Source organism: Acipenser ruthenus, chromosome 14 (genome assembly GCF_902713425.1).
Source record: "Acipenser ruthenus chromosome 14, fAciRut3.2 maternal haplotype, whole genome shotgun sequence".
Lineage (NCBI taxonomy): Eukaryota > Metazoa > Chordata > Actinopteri > Acipenseriformes > Acipenseridae > Acipenser > Acipenser ruthenus.
The window spans coordinates 22,321,272-22,343,634 of NC_081202.1; the positions used below are offsets into that span (position 1 = coordinate 22,321,272).

The following is a 22,363-nucleotide window of genomic DNA, read 5'->3' on the forward strand; positions in this document are numbered from 1 at the left end:
CCGAGAACTCCACAGAGCAGGATACCATAGTGGCCCAACGCCCTATATTAAGTGACTTCACATTGGTGTTTCCATTTTTTTGTCCACTACCATGTCCAATACCGTATGTAAGTATGTATGTATGTATGTATGTGTAGTGTGGTGCATTCATAAACTCACATGTTTGCACATGTCAATGCGTTTTCCATAAGGAGAAGGATTTCATCTTATGTCAGTTAGCAGAGTACATCAGTTGTTGGAACACTAGCAATTTTTACAATCTGTCAGAAAGCATCTGTATCACACAGCCACTTCTGTATCTGCTGAAGAGAGGACGTCAGACAGGGGGAGCTGCAGGACCTCGGTTTCCTCAGGATGAATCAGAAAAAAAAAAACAGCTAATTCTGATAGGCCCCCAATCACAGAACCTTCTTCTTATGTTGCCTCCCAACAGTCTCCTCTCTCTCTTGCCTCTTCAGTCTTGTATTATATTAGCAGGACTGGGGATGCTCCCACCAACCGCTACAAATCCTTAGATACAATTAAAATTGGGGCATTTGTAGAGCTGGAGCAAACCAAGTGAACAGGCCAGTTGGGGCATACCTGCAGAGCAGTACGGAACATCTGTGAAAACTGCAAAAGAGGTGCTTTTACAGCTTTTGTGATAGCTGTTTTAGTAGGAAGCTCAGTCAGTGGTGTGGGTGTTTTTGTATTTTTGGTGGTGGGAGCTAAATATACTTTGTTACAGACATGGGCTGTCTTTCATTTTAAGCAACAACAAAAAAAAAGGTTGTATGTTTTGAAGAATATATTTTATGGAGGTTGTTTAAGGTTAAAAATTGTTAAGACTGTTATTTAACTTGTATCTATCTAATTTCCATAGTATTATTTTTGCATGATTATTTAACTGGAAGCATGTGTATTGCATTATATTAGCAGAAATGGGGATGCTCCCACCTACCACTACAAGAAAATTACAATTCATTTTGATGGGGTTCTGCTATCGTAATGTGAAACTGTTAGGTTTCATATTAAATGCCTATTGTTGTCTGCTGGATAGTATTGATGATATTGCTGGAAGGATGGAAGATAATGAAATGGAGTGTGTGGAAAGATTGTTTAGAATGACAACAGAAATGTAACTATTTGTTACCTAAGATATGAGCTACAGTAGTCATTCTATGCAGTATGACTTGAAGTGCTTGCAAATATACATTTGTCTCATATTAGCCATGTGCTATTTTGCCACGCACTGTTTTTAGACTACAGGATAAAAAATATATATATATATTTTATGCATTTCTGTTTTGTTGTTGTTTGCTTAAGAGTACACCTGTATTCATTAAATTGAATAGTTGTACTTAAAAGGCACCAGCCATTTTTCATCCATTTTTGCTAACAAGACATATTCTGTGAGTGGGGTGTATTGGAAGGTTACTTACTGCACGAACACATCAGTAGCGTAATGGACCTTGATAGCTTATATCAAGGTGATGGTAATAATATTAATGTCTAAAAATCAATCCCTTTCAGTCACATTTCTAAGGTGACATAAAATTCATTTTCTACTTTTAAAGATCAAAAAAAAAAAAGAAACTTTTATCAAATCGCTTTCCAGCTTTAGATTGTGTTTCTTATCCGGATCAAGGTTTCCTGTTAAGGTTTAACTTTAAACATGAACTGAAGAACCCTAGGGTTCTAAACCACTTATGACAAATGTGTCAAGCAGGGGAACTAGGATCCACAATTTTAAACATATATGCTATCCATTCACTAATAAATACAGTAAAGGTGTGTTTACTGGTTACCTAGCAACCAACTTGCCATGTCATCAGGATGCACTTCTGTAGTCTCTGATTTTTGTTGTGAAGGGAGTTCAAAAAATTGCTATTTAAATATCAAACAATTGATAGTTTTCTGAAGAAGTCCCGAGCTTGTGCTAAATGGCTTGCTTTACATGGTTTCCTGGCAGATATGCTTGATCGCTTAAATATTCTTAACACATCACTCCAAGGACGAGATATTTGTCTTTTCTCTCACTGACAAAATCGAAAGTTGGATCAAGAAGCTGTCTTTGTGGCACGATCGTGTAAACTGTGGCAGCCTAGAAGCATTTTTATATATATATATATATATATATATATATATATATATATATATATATATATATATATATATATTACTGCTGTCTGTAAAACATTTTGCATAGTCATTTTTATTGCAAGAACTAGGGGGTCACAGTGCAGCGAAGTTTGAGAAGCGCTGACATTTTTGTTCATCTTTGAGTAGAGTGGTTTAAATTATTATTTTTTAAACTAACATATTTAGTTCAGTAGTTGTGGGCACAGTTGGTTAAAGTTGCAGTTTATCTGTGGTCATTTCAAACAATGAAAAAAAAAGATTGTCTTTTATGTACTTGCTTCTTGGGTTTTTGTGTGTTTAGACATTTTTTTTTACATTTCACCACAATTTGCAATTCTGTTTTAAATTCCACGAGAGTGTAAATATTCCGTGTCGAACTGTAATATAACTTGAAATCTTGTGAGCAAGAACAACGCTGTGTTTCTAATTGTAATCTTGTTTTAAATTGTGCAAGCATGTTACAATCCTTGAATAAAAAAGTAGGAATTTGCTGCCGCTCAGTAGTTGGGGTGGGAATAAAGTATTCCGAACGAATCAATGTGAGATACGGAAGTCAGGAAGGAGAGGTATTTTATTTATTTGTTTCACAGGGAAAGGGGTCAAGTCAACGTGAATTGAGTAACCATTTCCATTGTTTTTCTGGTGTTTATTGGATATTCACTGATTCTTTTTTGTATCAGGGGGTGTTTGATCGTTTTTTATTGGTTTGGACCAAAAACAAGAAACCTTAATTATAACTAGGGCTTGAAATTTTCGGGTTTTATTTTTTGTTGAGTTCGGGGGTGTTTTTGCGGTTTTTATTATTTGGCAAAACCGGTTATTTTCGGTTATTAAAAATAAACGATGCTCAAAAGCATCCATTTTCAGTTTCTATTATACATTGCATGTACATTTTACTAAACAAACGTTAACTTACTGTGTTGAAGTGAGGCTGTCCCTATTTAGGATTCAGGCAATTTAGAACTGGATGCAACTTGAATCCGAGAATTGTGAGAACTGTTTTATTTTAACCCCCGTTACTGACCGCGTAGCTATCACACTGTAATGTTGGTGTCCGGATGTGGTGAAGAAATAACTGTATAAATAATTCAGCTGGCTATTACAGTTGTAGAGTTGTTTTACTGCAGCTCACATGTTGTACACTTTAAACGTCTCAATTCAACTCACTTCCTGGTTTATCAATAAAGCTTATTGAAAACAAGACCCTTAAATAACTTTATACAAACAATTAGAAGGCAAACTGCAAAGCAATACTGCAAAGGAAGCTTAACATTAACAGGCACTTTTTAAACAATTGACTTATGAGCCTTTTAACAGTAAGTATTTTTATTTATTTATTAGAATTATTATTTTATTAAATAAATATTTGGAATATTTAGTGGTCCTAGACAATAGCAAAAAGAATCTTACAACCCTATAGAGTTGTTGTTTTTTTTTTTTTCTGAAAGACGTTTTCTTTATGTAGCAAGGGTAGTGAATGATTGATATTATAAAAAAATGTATTGCCGAAACCCAGGTTTATTGGTTTAAAAAACATAAAAACCGGATTTTTTTCCCCGGTTATTATCGATTAAAACTGAAAACTTCAAACTCTAATTAGAACACAACATGCTGTATAAATACAGTACTGATACAGACTTCTTATCAAAACATTTGTATACATGTTTGTCTGCATGCTTTGTTTAGTACTTCTGTATATTTTATTATTATTATTATTATTGTTATTATTATTATTATTATTATTATTATTAGTATTATTATTAGTAGTAGTAGTAGTAGTAGTAGTAGTAGTGGTATTTGATATCAGACGCCTTCATCCAAGGCGACTTACAGAGACTAGGGTGTGTGAACTATGCATCAGCTGCAGAGTCACTTAGAACAACGTCTCACCCGAAAGACAGAGCACAAGGAGGTTAAGTGACTTCCTCCAGGTCACACAGTGAGTCAGTGAGTGAGCTGGGATTTGAACCGGGGACCTCCTGGTTACAAGCCCTTTACTTTAACCACCAGACCAACAATCATTCCCTTCTTTGCTTTGGTTATCTTATCAAATCATAAAATGACACTAATAATCCTACTTTCTATAATTACAAATGGAATATTTTTTTTTACTTTAAATTACATTTGTTTTCATAATGCATGTCTTTAAAACCAGGATATGTAACCTATATGAGGGGTCATTTTCAACACAGCCTTAATTTAACAGTAGAAAATCCATGCTGTTGTCTGCTTCAAAAATGAACAAACATAATAAATTAATCAACAAAAGCACAAAAACATCTTTTAATTGACTCACTTTACTGAATCAATCACTTTATTTGATCAAAATCCCACCAATAGTATTGACACTATATTGACAATTTGTTGCAGGGTCGTATAAGAATGCTACGTTATATTACTATAAAGAACTACCAAACTACTGCTTTAAAAAAAATAATAATATATTTTTTTAAAGTACCCTGTTACAGGTTATGCTTTTCTTTCTCCTTGTTGTTCCTGTGTAAGGTCACTGGTAATTTGTTTAAATTAATTTGAGTGACGGAACAATCACCGAAGCACCTGAGGCATGCTTCCTGTGACTTCAGAATAAATCCTTAATTACAAAATAAACACAAATGTAAAAATTTGACTGGAGGCCTAAAAGATTTCATTGCAGCCAGGGTTTTGATTCTGTTATACAATCAGTTTCTACTGTGGTTTATAAACCTAAGAAAAACAAGATTGTATTACAGATGATTGCATTTAATAGTCGCTCTTAAATTTTTTGTCACTGAGATTAAATTACAGAATGTGACTGTTTTTCTACTTTACAACGAATGTAACTGTTCCTTTTTATTTTGTAACTTTTTTGGTATGCAGGGGGCATTGTAGACAAAGACCTTCGCCACTACCTCAATTTACGGTTCCAAAAGGGCTCTGTGGACCACGAGCTTCAGCAGATCATCCGGGATAACCTCTACCTCCGGACAGTGCCATGTGAGTACAGTTTGGGTTTGATTAATCTTCTTGGCAATTGTAATCTAGCTCCCTTCTCGAATGCTGTCACATAGCCTTTTTTTTGCTTTGTTTTGGACAACAAAATGCCAGCATGTGCTGTGGTTCCAGGAGGCTGGTCCAATTTGTCCTTGACAAGTGTTGTTTGGTTTTTAGGCCTTTTATAGGTTTTATGAAAGACAGTCTCTGCGGAAATGGAGAGTAAGTCATTGGAGCTCACTGGTTAGACATGCCAAGTATTTATTTATTTATTTATTAATTAATTAATTAATTAATTAATTAATTAATTACCTCTGACACTATCAGTTATACTGAAGTGTTCACTTTTTGAATTCTCTCAATTTGTGCTTGAATATGTTATGGAAATGCATACTTCATGCCCATACTAACGTGTGCAGACCACTGTGGTTCCTTTCCATGCTACTTCTGTGTTTTTGCTGTGTGCACTCTTCAATGCATTCAAACATAATTTAGAACATACAGTGTCTACACTGAAAGAAGCAGACAAGTGCTGAATCTCACTGCTGGATTTCGAAATTAGATTTCCTATATACAGTAGTAAAGATGTATTGATTTTAAATATTCTAACCTGCCAGGAAATTAAGAAGGCAAACACATGTATTGCTTATTGCTGTACAGTGTGTTTAGTTACATTTTTAGTTTTTAGTTTTTTTGTATTGTGAACCTTGCTCACTATTCAACATGACAGTGCTGTACTAACCATGTTATAACGTTGTCAAAATTGGGTAGGAGGCTTTCATGTTACAGTAATTTATTTATTTGACAGTTTAAAGCAACTGAAAGGTGCATCTCCAGTTTGTACCTACTGTACTTCATAGTTGCTTTCTTTTGATTTTGAGCTTTACAAGTTAATAAATATATAACTATTTATACTTCATTGAATTTATAGATGTTTCAACACATATTTTAATCTTTTAATGCCTATGATGAGAGGTCTTGTCATTTTACTGTCTCTCCTAATATACCAAATGGTAACCATATTCAACCTACAAAAAAAGTGTGATCTCTATAAGAACTCACTGTCTATCACATGGGGTCCAGTTTTGTTCATGTTGGGAGGTTTTGTGAGATGTTGGAGACTGATTTACTGGAGGGGAGTTTAAAATACATGCAATACCTCATATGAGGTTTATTTTACAGTAACTACAAAATGTAATTGAAATATACATCAAACAGTAAATATAACCCTTACAAATGTATAAAACACGTTTTAGAAATCATCATTTCTTTGTAGTGTGTTACTTACATTTGACAATACACTGTGTCATACACTCCCTGTTTTCAACAGATTTCTAATTTCTGTATATGTTATACCTGCAAGTTTTTCTCTTAGTTTACATAAACAATTTGATGTTGTTTGTTTCCCTGGACAGATTTATTTTTCAGTAGTACAACAAAGTATTTTGGGGCTTAATGAAGAAGATTTGCAAAAAAAAAGGTTATGACAATAGTCCAAAACTAAAATGTTTCTGATTCTAAGTTATTTCAATGAGAATTGTATTCAAGTCACTTAGTTCAAAGTCATATCAATTTCATCCATTGTTATGAGATTTTTACACTGCATTTCCCAAGAAATAATTGTCATAAATCTAATCTGAAGCTGAAGTGCATTTATTTAATTATTTATATTTATTTATTTATTTACAATTGTTTCTGAATGAAAATACATTTTATAGCTAATGGCCCAGAAAATAATTTCTACATTTAAAGCATTTCACAGCTGATTTAGTGCAATCTTGGCCAAAGTGTAAAGAATAATTAATTTTCAATGCAATAAATACAGTGTTCATTTATGTGCATACAATACAGGGTCTTAAGAGACTCAGATTGCTTAGAATCATTTTAAAATGGCTAACAGTATGACACACTTTACCCAAAACACAATTTGCAACTATACTTATTGGCATTCTGAAAACGAGTAATGTTTGAAAGGAGATTGGCCTCTGAGCATTGTGGTTATGTGAGTTAAATCAGTTGCTTTTAAACTGAATGAAACTGAGAGAATTCAAGACTATTCTTATTGTTTGTTAATATGAAGCTAATCCTGATTTGGTGTTGGTTACAAAAAGGTTGGTTCTCAAATACCACAGCTGAGCCGTGTAGGCTTGGTGCATGAGGGCCAGTGGTTTTCCACTGGCTATTTGTTGAGTTGAGTGAGAACCAAATTGTAAAACTCTGGCCTCACAACACATCTGAATCTGGCTTGGAGCGGAGCAGGGTCAGGAGCAGGGTTAACGGTTTTCATCACTACTTTGCGTCAGTTAGTACACTCAAGGAAGATGAACAACATGGCATGCAGCGAGTCAGAGGAGAGAAAAGTCCAGCCCGTCATAGCATTCAGTCGTATTCAGCCCGTCGTAGCATTTCAGTCGTATTCAGCCCGTCGTAGCATTTCAGTCGTATTCAGCATGTCGTAGCATTTCAGTCGTATTCAGCCCGTCTTAGCATTTCAGTCGTATTCAGTAAGGGGTCGTCCAAAATGACCATCAATTACAGCAAGCGTATGCAGCGTTCTTTTTTCCCATATTGTACACAAACGTGTAGAGATTGCAGAATTTGAGCACCGGTTCAAAATGTGATCATCTATTTCTCTCTATGGCTCGTAAGAGGATCATAATCCGTAATTTAACTGGCACATGGATTTCTGTGTGTAAAGAGAAATAAAACTACTATTTTTCGTTGAGCAGTGAACGTACCGGTACATTCGTACTACTCAAAGGGTTAAAGGTTAATCACATGTAATGATAACACATATCCCGTGATCTTTAGAATCGTGAGATATGTTAATTTAAAACTCGCTGGGGTGTATTTGCATCCCTTTCTGCTGTAGAAGGGTTAAGAGTGTACAGTAAAGAGCGAACCTTCAGGGGAATCTACTTCTAATGGTGATATTTTGTTAGCATCATTATAGCTGTTCCAAAAGTAAATCATTTCAAACAACAATTGTGTTGTTTGGAATGGACGTTGTCTGTAGCCTCTGAGGACACACACTGTACTCGAAATTAACTACTTCTACGGTGGCTTTTTTATGCCATATACTGACATGGCTTGAGGATTAATTAAACAATTAATTCCATGGCTGCTTCTATAAACTCTTTGTACTTTGTCTGCTTGTGTAACACACTGTATGATTGGATTCTTTCAGGGTGCACTAAAATGATCGGTTTCTTTTGGCCCTCAATCAGATTCTAATGCACAGGGTGTCTGTAGAGGTTTATTTTGACACAACATACATTATAGTTAATCTCCTCACAACACACTGAGTATTGCACTGTGGGATTGTTTGAGAATCTGTGTTTTGTAGAAAAGCAAAACAAAACTATATGGCTGAAGTAGCAATTCAGTTTCCCTTTCCAAATGACTGTAGGCGTACAGTAAGTATGGGGGATTGCTGTAAAATGGAATCTGACAAGTGTGTTATGATTCTACTTTAGTGTGTGATTCACAATAAATAGACATATTTTTAAGTTGAGTATGCACGAGACCTGTTACAAATTTGGTAACAGTGTATTTCATGATTAATGTCTTATCAAAATGGTATCTATGACAACATTCAATGTAATTTAGAAAATAACAAAAAAGAAAACATATATATATATATATATATATATATATATATATATATATATATATATATATATATATATATATATTGTAACAGACCAGGAGGAGGAAGGAGGAAGGGGAAAAGATGTAGTCAAGGACTACATCCCCCAGAATGCCACATGAGGGAGCCAGGATGGGGTACACCTGGCTCTAATAAAAAAAAAAATGAATGCCACCTGCCTGCAATCAGCAGGCAGGTATTTAAACTAGCACAAATATTTGTTGTTTACAGTCTCCAGTCTGTGTGAAGCGAGGCTGTCACAGTGAAGAAACCTGTGTGGTTTTAGGAAGAGGTACTGTGTGAACCTTTTTGTGTGTGTTTACAAGTGTTTTGTTCTAATCCGTAAATGGCTTAGCCGTCCGATGATAGTTCGGGACTGAAATTTAAAAAATGTAGTAAGTACTCCATGTGGGAGTTGGGTTTTTGTTTTTGTTTTCATTTCTTTCATTTCTGTAATTAATAAAAACAGCACAGAAGTGCTATTAAAAACTTCAAATTCTTGTGTCTGCGTCTGATTTTAAGGGGCTACGAACCTTAAAATAAGTGAAATCTTTCACTCTATATATATATATATATATATATATATATATATATATATATATATATATATATATATATATATAGGCCTACAGTAACTTCTCTATAACGAACCCTTCTTATAATGAACCCCCTTTAACTAAAGCAAGCAGCAAGAACCCTTTTTTCCAACGGAAATTAGCCCTATTAGAACGATCACTTTTACAAAATCTACCCGGATAAAACGATATCAGTAGTGACTGACAATTAATGTGTTATTCTCTCAGTGAAAACAAAGACCTTGGTTGGCTAATTCGAAGATAAGGCTGATTCATAGATAACCTATTGTAGTGTGAATCATGTGTGACGTATGCAACTGTTGCCATCTTCACACTAAACTGCAACCATGGCAACAGGCGTGAGGAAGTAACAAGATTGAAACAGCACGAAAAATATGAAAAGCACGAAAAATATGAAGCAATCTACGCTGGATATGTTTTTCAAGAGAAAGGGCATGTAGTTATTCAGCATGTAAGTGTACTTTTTATTTGTTTCATTTATACAGTTTAAATGTTGATCAGTTTGAAGTTGTCTTGAAAGAACTACTGTATTCTGTATAAATCTGGGTGTTTGTTCATTATTCTGATACAGCAGATTGCCAAACCCTATTATAGTGAACAACCTGATATAACAAACATTTCTCCAGGTCCCAGGGAGTTTGTTATAATGGAGTTAAGACTGTGTGTGTGTGTGTGTGTGTGTGTATAGATAGATAGATAGATAGATAGATATTCCTGATCTTGGGTTCTATGTGATGTGTTTTAAACGTGTTCAGTATTATAGTGACCCACTGCATTGATCAACTGCTATTACTGTACTTGGTCAGTAACCAACACAATTTCCAAGTTTCTTGAAAAAAACTAAATGCAAGTAATAAGACATCTTGTTTACAAAGGAAACTGATGACACAATAAATTGTATTAGTTTTAAAATAGATTTACACAGACTTTTTCACTGGAAACCGTTATTGTCAATTTATTTTGAATAGTAGATATATAGAACATTTTATGTTGTAGTTTTTAAGCATCCATATTTGATCTTCAGTTTATACCTCACTGTTGCCTGGTTGTTTTATACAATATTCATTATATTTGTACAGTTATCCAGCTCAACCAATAGAGAGAGAGAGAGAGAAGGTAAGTAAAAATGGCAACCTTCTACCTTCCTTCTACCTTTTTCCTTCCTTTTGTCTTCCACCCTCTTCATTCAAGTGATGATCATCTTGTCCCAGATGCTCTCTACTTCCGTCCTTTCAGCCTTGCTTTCTCTCTCTCAAACATTAAACAGCCCCTAGGACACATCCAAATGGTTATTCAGCTGCTAGTTTCCATGGCAACCAAAAAGGCTAACTCTTGTATGAGTAAGAATTTATAATGGTGGCATTATGATGTATTCCTCTACAAACAGTAAAATATTTCCTATAGTAATTGCTATTGGGTTGTTTATTTTTACAAATATGAACATTTTCTATTTTTATTTTACTTTTTGGTCATACAAATCCTGCCTTCTCATCTGGACCTAGTTGTGTGCTATGTTTAGATAATTTATATGATTCTTTTCATGTAGGTTTACCCCTTGTTTTAAGAATAAGCTGATTTTGGAACATGTAATACTGAACTGATCAAAACCAAAGAAAATTGGTATAGGCTAAAATTATTACCTTATAAATGAGAGAGAGAATGTAGGATAGTGTGTTCTCAAGTGTCATTTTTTCCAAAATTTAAGGCTTTTCGTTAAACCTTTTTTGCGGACAGTTCTTGCAGTATTTATCGGAATGATTTAGAATATAATGTGTGTGTATATATAGTATCAATATATAGTAGTACACAGCATGTTACTTGGTTATTTTTTTTTATTTCACATACTGTACACAATAATAATACAACAAAAATATACATTACTGTTCAAATGATGAAAAGTCCCCTACAAACTTAGACCCAACTGTAGACATGTGGCGCAGTTCAAAATATACAAGTTGAAGTAAGCGATGAAAGAGTTATAGTATAATATAAGGCTTATAAGTCCATTACAATACTTGCAGACTTAACTGCGTAGGACTGCCATTGGATTAAAACTATATAAAACATTCCAACCTGTCCTCCGCTTTCCTACAACAGGAAACAGGATGTGAAAAACTGTAAAAACATGAAGGCCCCACAGCAACAAAACAGTCATATGACATGGAATTAATGATTGGTTTATTGACAATGTTTCTGTTTATGTCACAAAAATGGACCATAACATCAGATATAAACACTGAATGTGTTCCCTTTTGATATTAACCAGTATTTGGCATTTTTGTATATTGAAGAAACTGTTAAATTTAGTGACAAATGGTCTCAGGATAAAACCGTTCTTGCAATAAAGCAACCATGTTTACCATTTATATGAGTAATGCAATGTAATAAAAACTCATTAATCCTGCTGGTGTATACCAGTGCTGATCTGTTGACAGATTTAATAACATTACTACTTAGAAAAATTAAGTGAAGGTCTGCAAAAAGTCAAGTTTAGAAATTAAGGTGGTCAAATATAGACACGATACTGTTGAGATCATTAAAATAGACCCTATGGTGAAATACATATATAGCACTGACTAGCCTCAAGAGTGATCATTTGATACTGTAGACTTCCACATTGGTGGAGCTTATCTCTTTTTCCTATCCCTGGTGATGTATTTAAATAGCACCACTGCATAATCCCTTGGGGACTGTAATGTATTCAATTTGTCGTTGTACTCTCTAGTTGAGCCTAGGACAGGATGACACTGTCACTCAAATGTAAGATTTTTAAGAAATAATGATATGTTGTTCAAGGAAATCAATTTGCATGTGCTAACCGAGTACATTTTGCCCTGAGCTCTGAGAAGGATAGGGCAGGGTTCGACACTAACGGTTGCCTGGTTGCCCGGTGCAACCAAAATTCAGCCTCGGGCAACTTGAAAATGGAGCCAGAGAGAATTAGTTGCCCGAGCCAGGCAACCACAATTATGTTCATTATCAGATCAGAACCTGTCTAAATATAAAAACAGAACTTAAACAGACTTCTATTGCTCCTCTCTCGCTCCCAACATGGACGATCTGATAATGTAATTTGATTAGACGTGCATGACGTTGATGGAAACACAACATTCTCACTGTTATCTGTATAAACTGTCCGTTTCACCCCAGTATAACCGCGTATGTAAAATAAGTCAGAAGAGACTTTTTCAATTTGGATTCATCCCTTCCAGAAACACGAAGGAAAGCGGCGATCAACAAGAGGACTGTATCCCCTCGACATCATCAGACTCTGCTGTGCTACAGGCTGCTGGTAAAGGGGATGCAGCGATTTCATCTGAAGAGAAATGACAACGCAAATTCCAGGTTAAGTGGAAAGAGGCATTTTCGTGGTTTGGGTGCAATGAGGACGATAACAAAATGTTCTGCAACATGTGTCGAAGCTATCCTACATTAGCAGAGACTGGAGGTCCTTTCTTGATCGGAAAAAAAATGTCCAAAAACACCATGACTCCAAACATCATCATGAGAGAGCAAGAGCAAAGGAAATTTCATTGAGAGTGCCTAGTGCTAAGCCCGAAACGATCCCTGACCATCTTATAAAAATGGACAAGGAGCTATTGGCTCAGGTCACTAAACTTTTTAATACAGCGTACTTCGTGGCAAAATCAGAACTTCCATTCACGAAATATTCTGAGATTGTTAATTTGCAGGTGAACGGAGGATTCAGTTGTATGAAGTGAGTGAAAAGTGACTGGAGGTCTTCACTTTCAGTCAACATGCTTTCAAAATGAATGGTCAATTCATGAATGGACCAAGCCAGAATAAGTATGACGCTGCAGGTGCAGTTAACAAATGGTAGAGAGCAGGGCTCGTCGGCCAGACTATATGAAAGTCTGAACTGATGCAACGTATATCTGTGACTGAAAGTGATGCTGTATATCACAATGAAATGTTCAATGTTTGTTGGCCTGGATAAGGGTGTCTGCTTGGTAAATAAATAATACATTTTAAGAAAATAGCAATGTTTATTTTTTTCGGGCAACCTAAATTTCACTCCAGGCAACCTGAATTTCTGAATTATTTTTCTGTTAGGGTATTTTGAGAATTAAAATGCTGAGAATGGGGTCTTTTTTATGTATATTTTCAACACCCTGTTGATGGTTGACATCAAATGCCACCAAAATAAATGAAAATGCTGCTTCTTAATCCACTTACCTTCCTTTAGACAAAACTACAGGTTTTGAGCTAAATGATTGCAAAATATTAGAAGATTTAACTGTTAACAAAAAAACGCAACACTATAGAGCACAAGCTATTTTAAAAATGTGTTTTGCAAAGACTCCGCCCAGGTGGGGAGATGCCGTAAATCTGATAATTGTCTATAATCTTAGTTAGAAGTGTTCCTGACTTGTGGAAATGTTTGTGTACTGGAAGAGTCTGACCTTCACGGTTTACAATACATTATTTACCAGGAACTTGATTTGTGACGCAGTTGCTTCAGTTCCTGATTTATGGGTCTAATCTATCTGGCAGTAATGAACTGAGGCCCTGCTTTCATGTTTTCTATAACACTCTTTTCCATTTGAATGGCCTGGTAAGTGGAATTAGAAAAACTGTGATAGTCTCATGTGTGCTGCAGTAATAAAACAAATATTGACTGGTGAAAAGTCTAACACGCTGCTGAAGAATGTTATCAGCCAGCCAGGAGAAACAAGCAGCATTTTGTTTCCCATCTGTATTGTTATAAATAAATTGATGGATTTTTTAACTGATTGCCAGTAAAAGAAAACCTCAAATCAATGTACTTTTCCCCCTTAACATGAATACAAATAATGAGGAACAACATGAATAAGAAATTAAATATGTATTTAGTATTCAGATTAATTATTACATGTGAATGGTAGACATTTCTCTCGAGGTATAGCATTGCATATTTAGTATCCAGTAGTGTATTTTTATATTGTCCAACATTTTACACATCATTTTCACATGACAAATAGATATATTTTTTACACCAGTTTGCTTTATAAATCTCATGTTTCTGTTGGGGGGCAGGGGGTTTGTTTGCCAAGACTATGGATAGATACCTCATGGTTCTCCGTGCTTATCATCTCTTCCACTTATGCAGTGTTGGTTATCATTGTAATGCCACCAAGCAGGTTGAAAACATGTGACTGTCTGAACAAAGGGAGGGTATGTACTTCCTGCTGAGCTGTCACCTGCTGCCTTAGTTGGCTCCACTGTCTTACAAAACTGAATCGCAGAAAGAGGTTTGACTGAGTTGTAGAAACTGCTACAGCAATAATTACGCAGTCTTTTTAAAATGCTCATTCAATTACTGGATCTGAGCAAAACACAAGCACTTCTGCAGGTGTAGTGTCAATAATGACTAACCCTATCACAGGTAAATGCTGACTGAATGTAATTGAATAATAGGTCCCAGTTACAGTGCCTTGCATAAGTATTCACCCGGCTTGGACTTTCCCACATTTTGTAGTGTTACAACCTGGAATTAAAATGGATTTAATTAGGATTTTTTGTCACTGATCTACACAAAATAGTCCATAATGTTGAAGTGGGGAAAAAATCTACATATTTTTCAAAATTATTTACAAATAAAAAACTGAAAAGTCTTGATTGCATAAGTATTCACCCCCTTTGCTGTGACACCCCTAAATAAGCTCTGGTGCAACCAATTGCCTTCAGAACTCACATAATTAGTTGAATGGAGTCCATCTGTGTGCAGTTAAAGTGTCACATGATCTCAGATTAAATACACCTGTTTCTGGAAGGCCCCAGAGTTTGTTAGAGAGCATATCTAAACAAACAGCATCATGAAGACCAAGGAGCTATCAAAACAAGTCCGGGATAAAGTTCTGGAGAAGCACCAATCAGGGATGGGTTATAAAAAAATATTCCAAACTTTGAACATCCCCCGGAGCACCGTTAAATCCATTATTAAAAAATGGAAAGAATATGGCACAACCGCAACTCTGCCTAGAGAAGGCCGTCCACCAAAACTCAGTGACCAGGTAAGGAGGGCATTAGTCAGAAAAGCAACCAAAAGGCTGATGGTAACTCTGAAGGAGTTGGAAAGATCCACAGCTGAGATGGGAGAAACCGTCCATGGGACAACTATAACCCGGACTCTCCACAAAGCTGGGCTTTATGGAAGAGTGGCGAGAAGAAAGCCATTGCTGAAAAAAACCCATATCAAATCCTGTTTGGATTTTGTCAAAAGGCATGTGGGAGACACAGCAAACATGTGGAAAAAGGTTCTCTGGTCTGATGAGACCAAAATTGAACTTTTTGGCCATGGCGCAAAACGCTATGTGTGGCGCAAAGCAAACACTGCTCATCACCCTGAGAACACCATCCCCACGGTGAAGCATGGTGGTGGCAGCATCATGTTATGGGGATGCTTTTCATCGGCAGGGACTGGGAAACTGGTCAGGATTGAGGCAAGATGGATGGAGCTAAATACAGGGAAATTCTAGAGGAAAACCTGTTTCAGTCTGTAAGAGACCTGGGACTGGGGTGGAGGTTCACTTTCCAGCAGGACAATGACCCTAAACACACAGCCAAAGCTACACTGGTGGTTTAAAAACAAGAACCTGAATGTCTTAGAATGGCCCAGACCTCAATCCGATTGAGAATCTGTGGCAAGACTTGGGAATTGCTGTTCACCAGCGGTCCCCATCCAACTTGACAGAGCTTGAGCAATTTTGCCAAGAAGAGTGGGCAAAAATTGCAGGATCCAGATGTGCAAAAATGGTAGAGACTTACCCAAAAAGACTCACAGCTGTAATTGCTGCCAAAGGTGCTTCTACCAAGTATTGACTCAGGGGGGGGGGGGGGGGTGAATACTTATGCAACCAACAAATGTCTTTTTTTTTGTTTAATTTACTTTTGTGTCACAATAAAAAATATTTTGCACCTTCAAAGTGTTAAGTATGTTGTGTAAATCAAATAGTAAAAATCCCAATTAAATCCATTTTCATTCCAGGTTGTAACACTACAAAATGTGGAAAAGTCCAAGGGGGGTGAATACTTATGCAAGGCACTGTATGTAGAATTGATACATTTGAAAATCTAGTTAGAATGTGATTAATGTTTCAAAGATGGTTGTTGGTTGAAGAAGCTCAGGATTTACTACCTTGGTATCATGGTATGTATACTGTATATAAAATATACATTTTCATTATTTTTTGTCCAAATCTCCAATGCATTTGACTTTTAATAATACTTTTGGCTTCTATGACATTTGAGCAGGGACACACTTTACTGTTGATTCTGGCATTTCAGCAAGGGAACAAAGAGCTTTAAAAGCTATTTGACTGTATAAAGATTTAAACTGTGGTTAATATTCAGCACAGGCCATTTTCTTTGCTAGAGTTCTGTCAATGGATGTTCCCTGTTGGGGTGCTGACAAGGCCCACCTTGACAAGTGAAATTTGATTTTATTCTGGTCTGTCGCCATTGAGTTTCAGACATTATCTGGAGTTCAGGACTTCATCACTTCATCTGGCCACCATTGAAATGCCTGCAAAACTGAAACTGATAGAAAAAGAGCACATGTAAACTAGATTAACTCTTTCTTGCAGAATGTACGTGGCTTTCTTTGGTTTGCTGGTTGCTACACAATAATACATGTACAGTAATACATTGAATTTATCAATTGTATTGATTTGTGGCCAGTAAATGTATTGATAAGATAGTTGTCAAATTGTTTCATATCAACTCTGATTTTAAAGAAGCATTCATTCTCCCAACTGATTAACATTAAACAACTGGAGGCTTTGGTTGTTCAGCTGTTATACAACCAAAAGCAGTATATGTTTCTCTTATTTCACCAGAGTGACTAAATCCTTTCAACCAGTTGCTTTTGTAAGAATCTTTTATATTTGCCAGAGCTGACAAAACCCACCCATGCCCTTGTAGGTGTTAGTAGGCAGTGTGGTCCAGTGGTTAAAGTCCAGGGCTTGTAGAAGGTCACCGGTTCAAATCCCACCTCTGGCACTGACTGACTCACTGTGTGACCCTGAGCAAGTCACTTAACCTCCTTGTGCTCCATCCTGTGGGTGAGATGTTAAATCAATGTCCTATTATAAGTGACTCTGCATATAATGCACAGTTCACAGCCTACCTCTGTAAAGCGCTTTGTGATGGTGGTCCACTATGAAAGGCGCTATATAGAAATATATATATATATATATATATATATATATATATATATATATATATATATATATTACATTATTATATTACAGATGACAAATTTGAGGGGATTATGTCAAAGCCCTCACTGGAGAAATTGTGTTTGTTCATCTGTAACTCCTTTGCTTTAAAGTTGTATCTACCTTGTTTCCTGCAAGGATGTGATGATAGTATTCTCACTGTCCCTGTATTAGATGGTAGGATAGGATTAAAGACAAGCATATCTTTGTTAGTATTGGTTTAAAACCCAACTCTATGGTGCTTCGCATGGGACGCTTATTAGAAAACATCAAATGACTGGCCAGAGCAAATTGTGTCCCTGTTCAAATTGTGTTGATAGTAATCTGTTGCCGATGGAAATTAATGAGATCCCTTTCAAATAACTTTCATCTGAGTCCCTGTGGCAGAGTATCAGTCTTCCTAGTAAGGCCCGGGACCAGTACTTGGTATTTTTTCACCTTCATCCTGACATCCTGGTTTACACTCAGTCTCCTGCTGTATGCAGAATTCTTAATCCGACTTGCCTATACTGCCTTAGGACACACATTGATGTAAATATTTGTGTGCTGGCACTGAGGATGTTTTTTTATAATGCTATTTGATTAATAGTTTTTTCTGGCTCGGATGATGTATATTAAATTGTGAACTGCTTGTGGGTGCGAACAACAGAAAATATGTATACAAGCTTGCCACCAATGTTTGCTATATCAGTACTTTGATTAAATAAGGGCAATTTTTATTCAAAATATAAATGTTGGTCTACTCAGAATGTGTTCTTCCATTAAGCATTGCGGGAAGCTCTCTATAAACAGTATCATGGTTTTCTTTATAATTTTGTAGAACCTTCAATATGGTTGATTGCTTTGAGGGGATGTGGAGATCTCCATACAGTAGTTTGAGGCTGGCTTGATTGATAGGAATTTGTCCCACAAGCTTCATGTGAAAACTACTCTGCACTGAGAAGCAGACTGTATAGGGCATCTCAATGACAACTTTGAGGAAGCCATGATACACCCAGCATCTCCTGGGCAGAAAGAGATATCTGATGGGACATACTTGATGATTTTGGTGAATGGCTATGATAAAAACACCTTAAGTGATATAATTTATTTCTGTGGAGTTTATGGACATTAGTTTGAGTATGCTATTCCATCTACAGTAGTTATTTTTTCACTGCAGGTTTTTGTTGAAGAACCATTATGTTTTTGCATATTTTTGATGCACTATTAAAAACGACTTTTTTCTCGTGTGTTCAGATTTTTTTCTTTTTTGTAGCTGAGCCACTCAATTGTATTTTCCTTTTAAAGAGGTAGAACCCAGAACCCAGAGAAAAGTTACAGTGTTTTAGTTTAAACACATTTGTATGCTGAAATTAAGTGGTTTTAGACCTCACGAACATTGGATTTCTATAAAATAGATAATACATAATAGTCTATTTCTTTTATTATATTACTTCATTGTTATAAAATAGTTTTTGTTAAAACTTTCTGATTTATGTATGTAGTGTATATTATCAACACTTTTATTAACCTATTGTAACTTTTAAAAACATATATTTAAAATAAAAAGTCAGCGCGATTCCTATTTATTTCCCGTGACACCAGTCGATGCAGTCTAACAGATATCCTAGAGAGGCCTTCTCACAGATCAGCTGGACACTAGATTTTAAAACATTTGCAACCACAGCTAGTCCCAAGCAGGACTTGAACGTTTCATGATGTATGCCTGGCCCCAGGCAAGATGGCGGCTTTAATGGACTTTTCAGATTGAAAACTGCTCCACACACCTGCGCAAAGTTCACGAATTATGGGAAATGTTGTCTTAGCATTGAAAAAGTGATGAACTACACTGATCCTTTATCAAAAAACTGTTGTCCATCTGATTTTAAGTCTTTGCACATCTTTTTTAAAACAGTTTTTTAAGAAAACAGGTTAAAATCTTAAAATGAAAATAGCCTAAAGGCACGTCACACAAATAGGATCTACATGTCTGGTAATTTTCATTTTAATAAACCTGGTAGTTTTAGAGAACCACGAGGGTGATTTTTTTTGTAATACTTGCGCCTTACAATCTGATATATATATAGCCAGGGTGAGATTCACCTGGCTCTAATATCTAATATTTAACGAATGTCACCTGCCTGTAATTAGCAGGCGGGTATTTAACAAAGAAAACTATTTTGTTCAGGGCAGTCTGTGTGAAGGCAAGAGGCTGTCAGTCTGTATAAATCTGGTGAAAAGACGTGTGGTTGGCAGGAGGATTGTATAAGGCACTGTGTGAACCAGTGTGTTAAAAGTGTTTTGCAACCGGTAAACGGGTTAGCCGTCTGGTTTATAGTTAGCACTCCATGTGGGAGTCAGGTTTTTGTTTTGTGTTTTGTTTATTTATTATTGTATTTAATAAAAGTGTGTAACTGTGCTAAACTTTCAGTTTCTGGGTCCGGGTCTGATATTTTAAGAGTGAAAACGAGCCTCAGCCGTAAGGCTGTGTTACTATCTATCTATATATATATATATATATATATATATATATATATATATATATATATATATATATATATATATATATATTTATACTGTATGTGTGTGCTGTTGAACTAGTGCAGGAAGGTATATGTTCTTTGAAAACCTTTTGCAACCGTAATTGTCTCCGAACACAAACAAGCAAGAGAAGCAAACCCTGTTTCTCAAGATTGCATACACAGGCTTTGTTAATGAAACATAGGTGCTGGAAAAATATCTATCAACCTAAGTGACATTGCAGGCAAGGCCAGATAAACGGTTTCCATTTATGGAGAGCGATTGTATTGTTTCTTTCTATTTGCCATTTGGCTGTTTCTGAATAGCAATCTTGTGTGTGCATCCAAACTGATCCACACTAATAAAACTGAATAGACAGGTTGATTGGTGGATGATAACCTTTCAGCTCTGCAAAGAGAAAACAGCTTAATACACAGGGGATATTGCAAAGCTGGCTGACTACACACTGCAGCTTTGAAGCTGCTGTCTTCATCCTTCATCTAAATTGCCTGCATTCATTTTCAGAGCTGATAAACTGTCAAGTGAATTGATTCGTGAGCCTCTGGGTTAATTTATTAAATCGTTGCTGTAGAAACTCCCAAGTAAATCCACCTCATCCACCTCTCTCTCTATACACTCCCCCAAACCATTACTGGCTTAAGCTTCTTCGAAGGCCATCTTCTCACTCTGGCTTGAGCACTGCAATGCACAGCCTGGCCATGTCTGATAGATGATTCTGTGTACAGTTGTGGAGAGAGCTGAGGCAGTTATTATGGTACTCCATGGAAGCCTGATATGATTCATTTCTTACCTTCAGTAAAGAGAGCCATTTGATGAGGAGTGGCAGGTAAAATGCCACATCCCACGTACCTGTGCACTTTCAACTGTTTACACCTTGGATTTCACAACAGAGGCCACCCCAGGGATACCAACGGCTATAATATGGCCGTAGCAGCTACTATTTTGGAGCTTCTGCTACGCCTCTACGTTGAAGGGGTATAATACTACAATTTTTATTAAATAAATAAATGATGGATACTCCCTGAACGTTTATGAAATATTATTTCAATACCATGTGTGTTTTCCTGTTTATTTTTTGAATGAATGAATGAATGAATGAATGATTCTTAAATAGTACTGTATTTCACTGACAGTTTATTGTGGCATTTTAACTGACATACTAAAATCTCTGAGCCAGGTTGCTTAGTAACCAGTTTAGGGGTCTAGCTTGGGAGACTTGCTGTTGAGTACGTATCAGAGAGAATACTGTTTAATAAGTGAGTGGGGGCAAAAGTGTTGAAAGGTTAGAATTTAAACATTTCCCCTAGATGAATGTATAGCCGTTGTCAAATATATGCTTGTCATATAAGTCTATGTGTTTATACAGTACATGTGAAGCATGCACAGGCGTTTAGAATTGTTACACATTTAAAATAATTCAAGATTTTTCAAAATAATAAAGAAAAATATAATTGGGGTTGTGAAGTTGTTCTAGGGCACCCCTAATGTAAACAAATACATAATGCATGCAGTTCATTGAATAATTACTGTTAAATAAGTGAACATTTAAAATTAGCTCAATATCCCTCATGGGTGCTGGAATGCCTTCTTTTGACTGACAGCAAGGACCTGCTTAATTCAAGATATACAATATATTCGAACACATATTTAAACACCTACAGTATGCATTAAATGTGAGTACAGATAATCCATTCAAAATTATAGTGGTATATTTTCAAAGCATTTACTATTTAATCAAGAAAAACACAATCAGGAACATTTCATGCCATGTTTTCATTAAGATATTGCACCCAGTTATCATTGTGTTTGTTATCTGGTACATTTTAAAAGCTGTTTCATGAATAGTGGCGCCATAATTTGTTAAAAAAACAGGAGTTAATTTTATAAACTGGAGTAAGCGGTACAGGAATATCACTGGTAGATTTATCACTTCATGTTTCAAGTTTAATTAATATTAATAACAGCTGTCAACCATAAATGACAGAAACCTAGAATATGCTCAGATTGAGATGATTTTTATACTGTATACTGACAAAACAGACTTTTACATGAAATGATGAAGCTTGGTGGTCCACAAGTACTGTTTATGGGGAAATGTTGAATCATTAGTAAAGGTTACTCGACAGCTATTACTGGTCTTTTACCCATTACCAGGTCCAATGCCAAGGTAAAAGAGAAAGGGATGCAAGTAATGTAGAATTGTATACAATTAATAAAATACAGCAGGTTTGTATTACCCGCAATGTTTTCTAGTTTCTGGAGCTGGAAATGGCAATGTTTAACAA

At 35.9% G+C, this 22,363-nt stretch overlaps 1 protein-coding gene across 4 annotated transcripts in view; it reads left to right on the forward strand.

Annotated features, from left to right (window-relative positions):
- LOC117419695 (membrane-associated guanylate kinase, WW and PDZ domain-containing protein 2-like) overlaps positions 1 to 22,363 on the forward strand; it is a 293,429-nt gene that overhangs the window by 77,748 nt on the left and 193,318 nt on the right. For all 4 annotated transcript variants that reach the window (XM_058986121.1, XM_034032701.3, XM_034032702.3 and 1 more), the window contains exon 2: positions 4,981 to 5,097. In XM_058986121.1, coding sequence (XP_058842104.1) covers positions 4,981 to 5,097 — 117 coding nt within the window. The remainder of the gene's footprint in view (positions 1 to 4,980; positions 5,098 to 22,363) is intronic.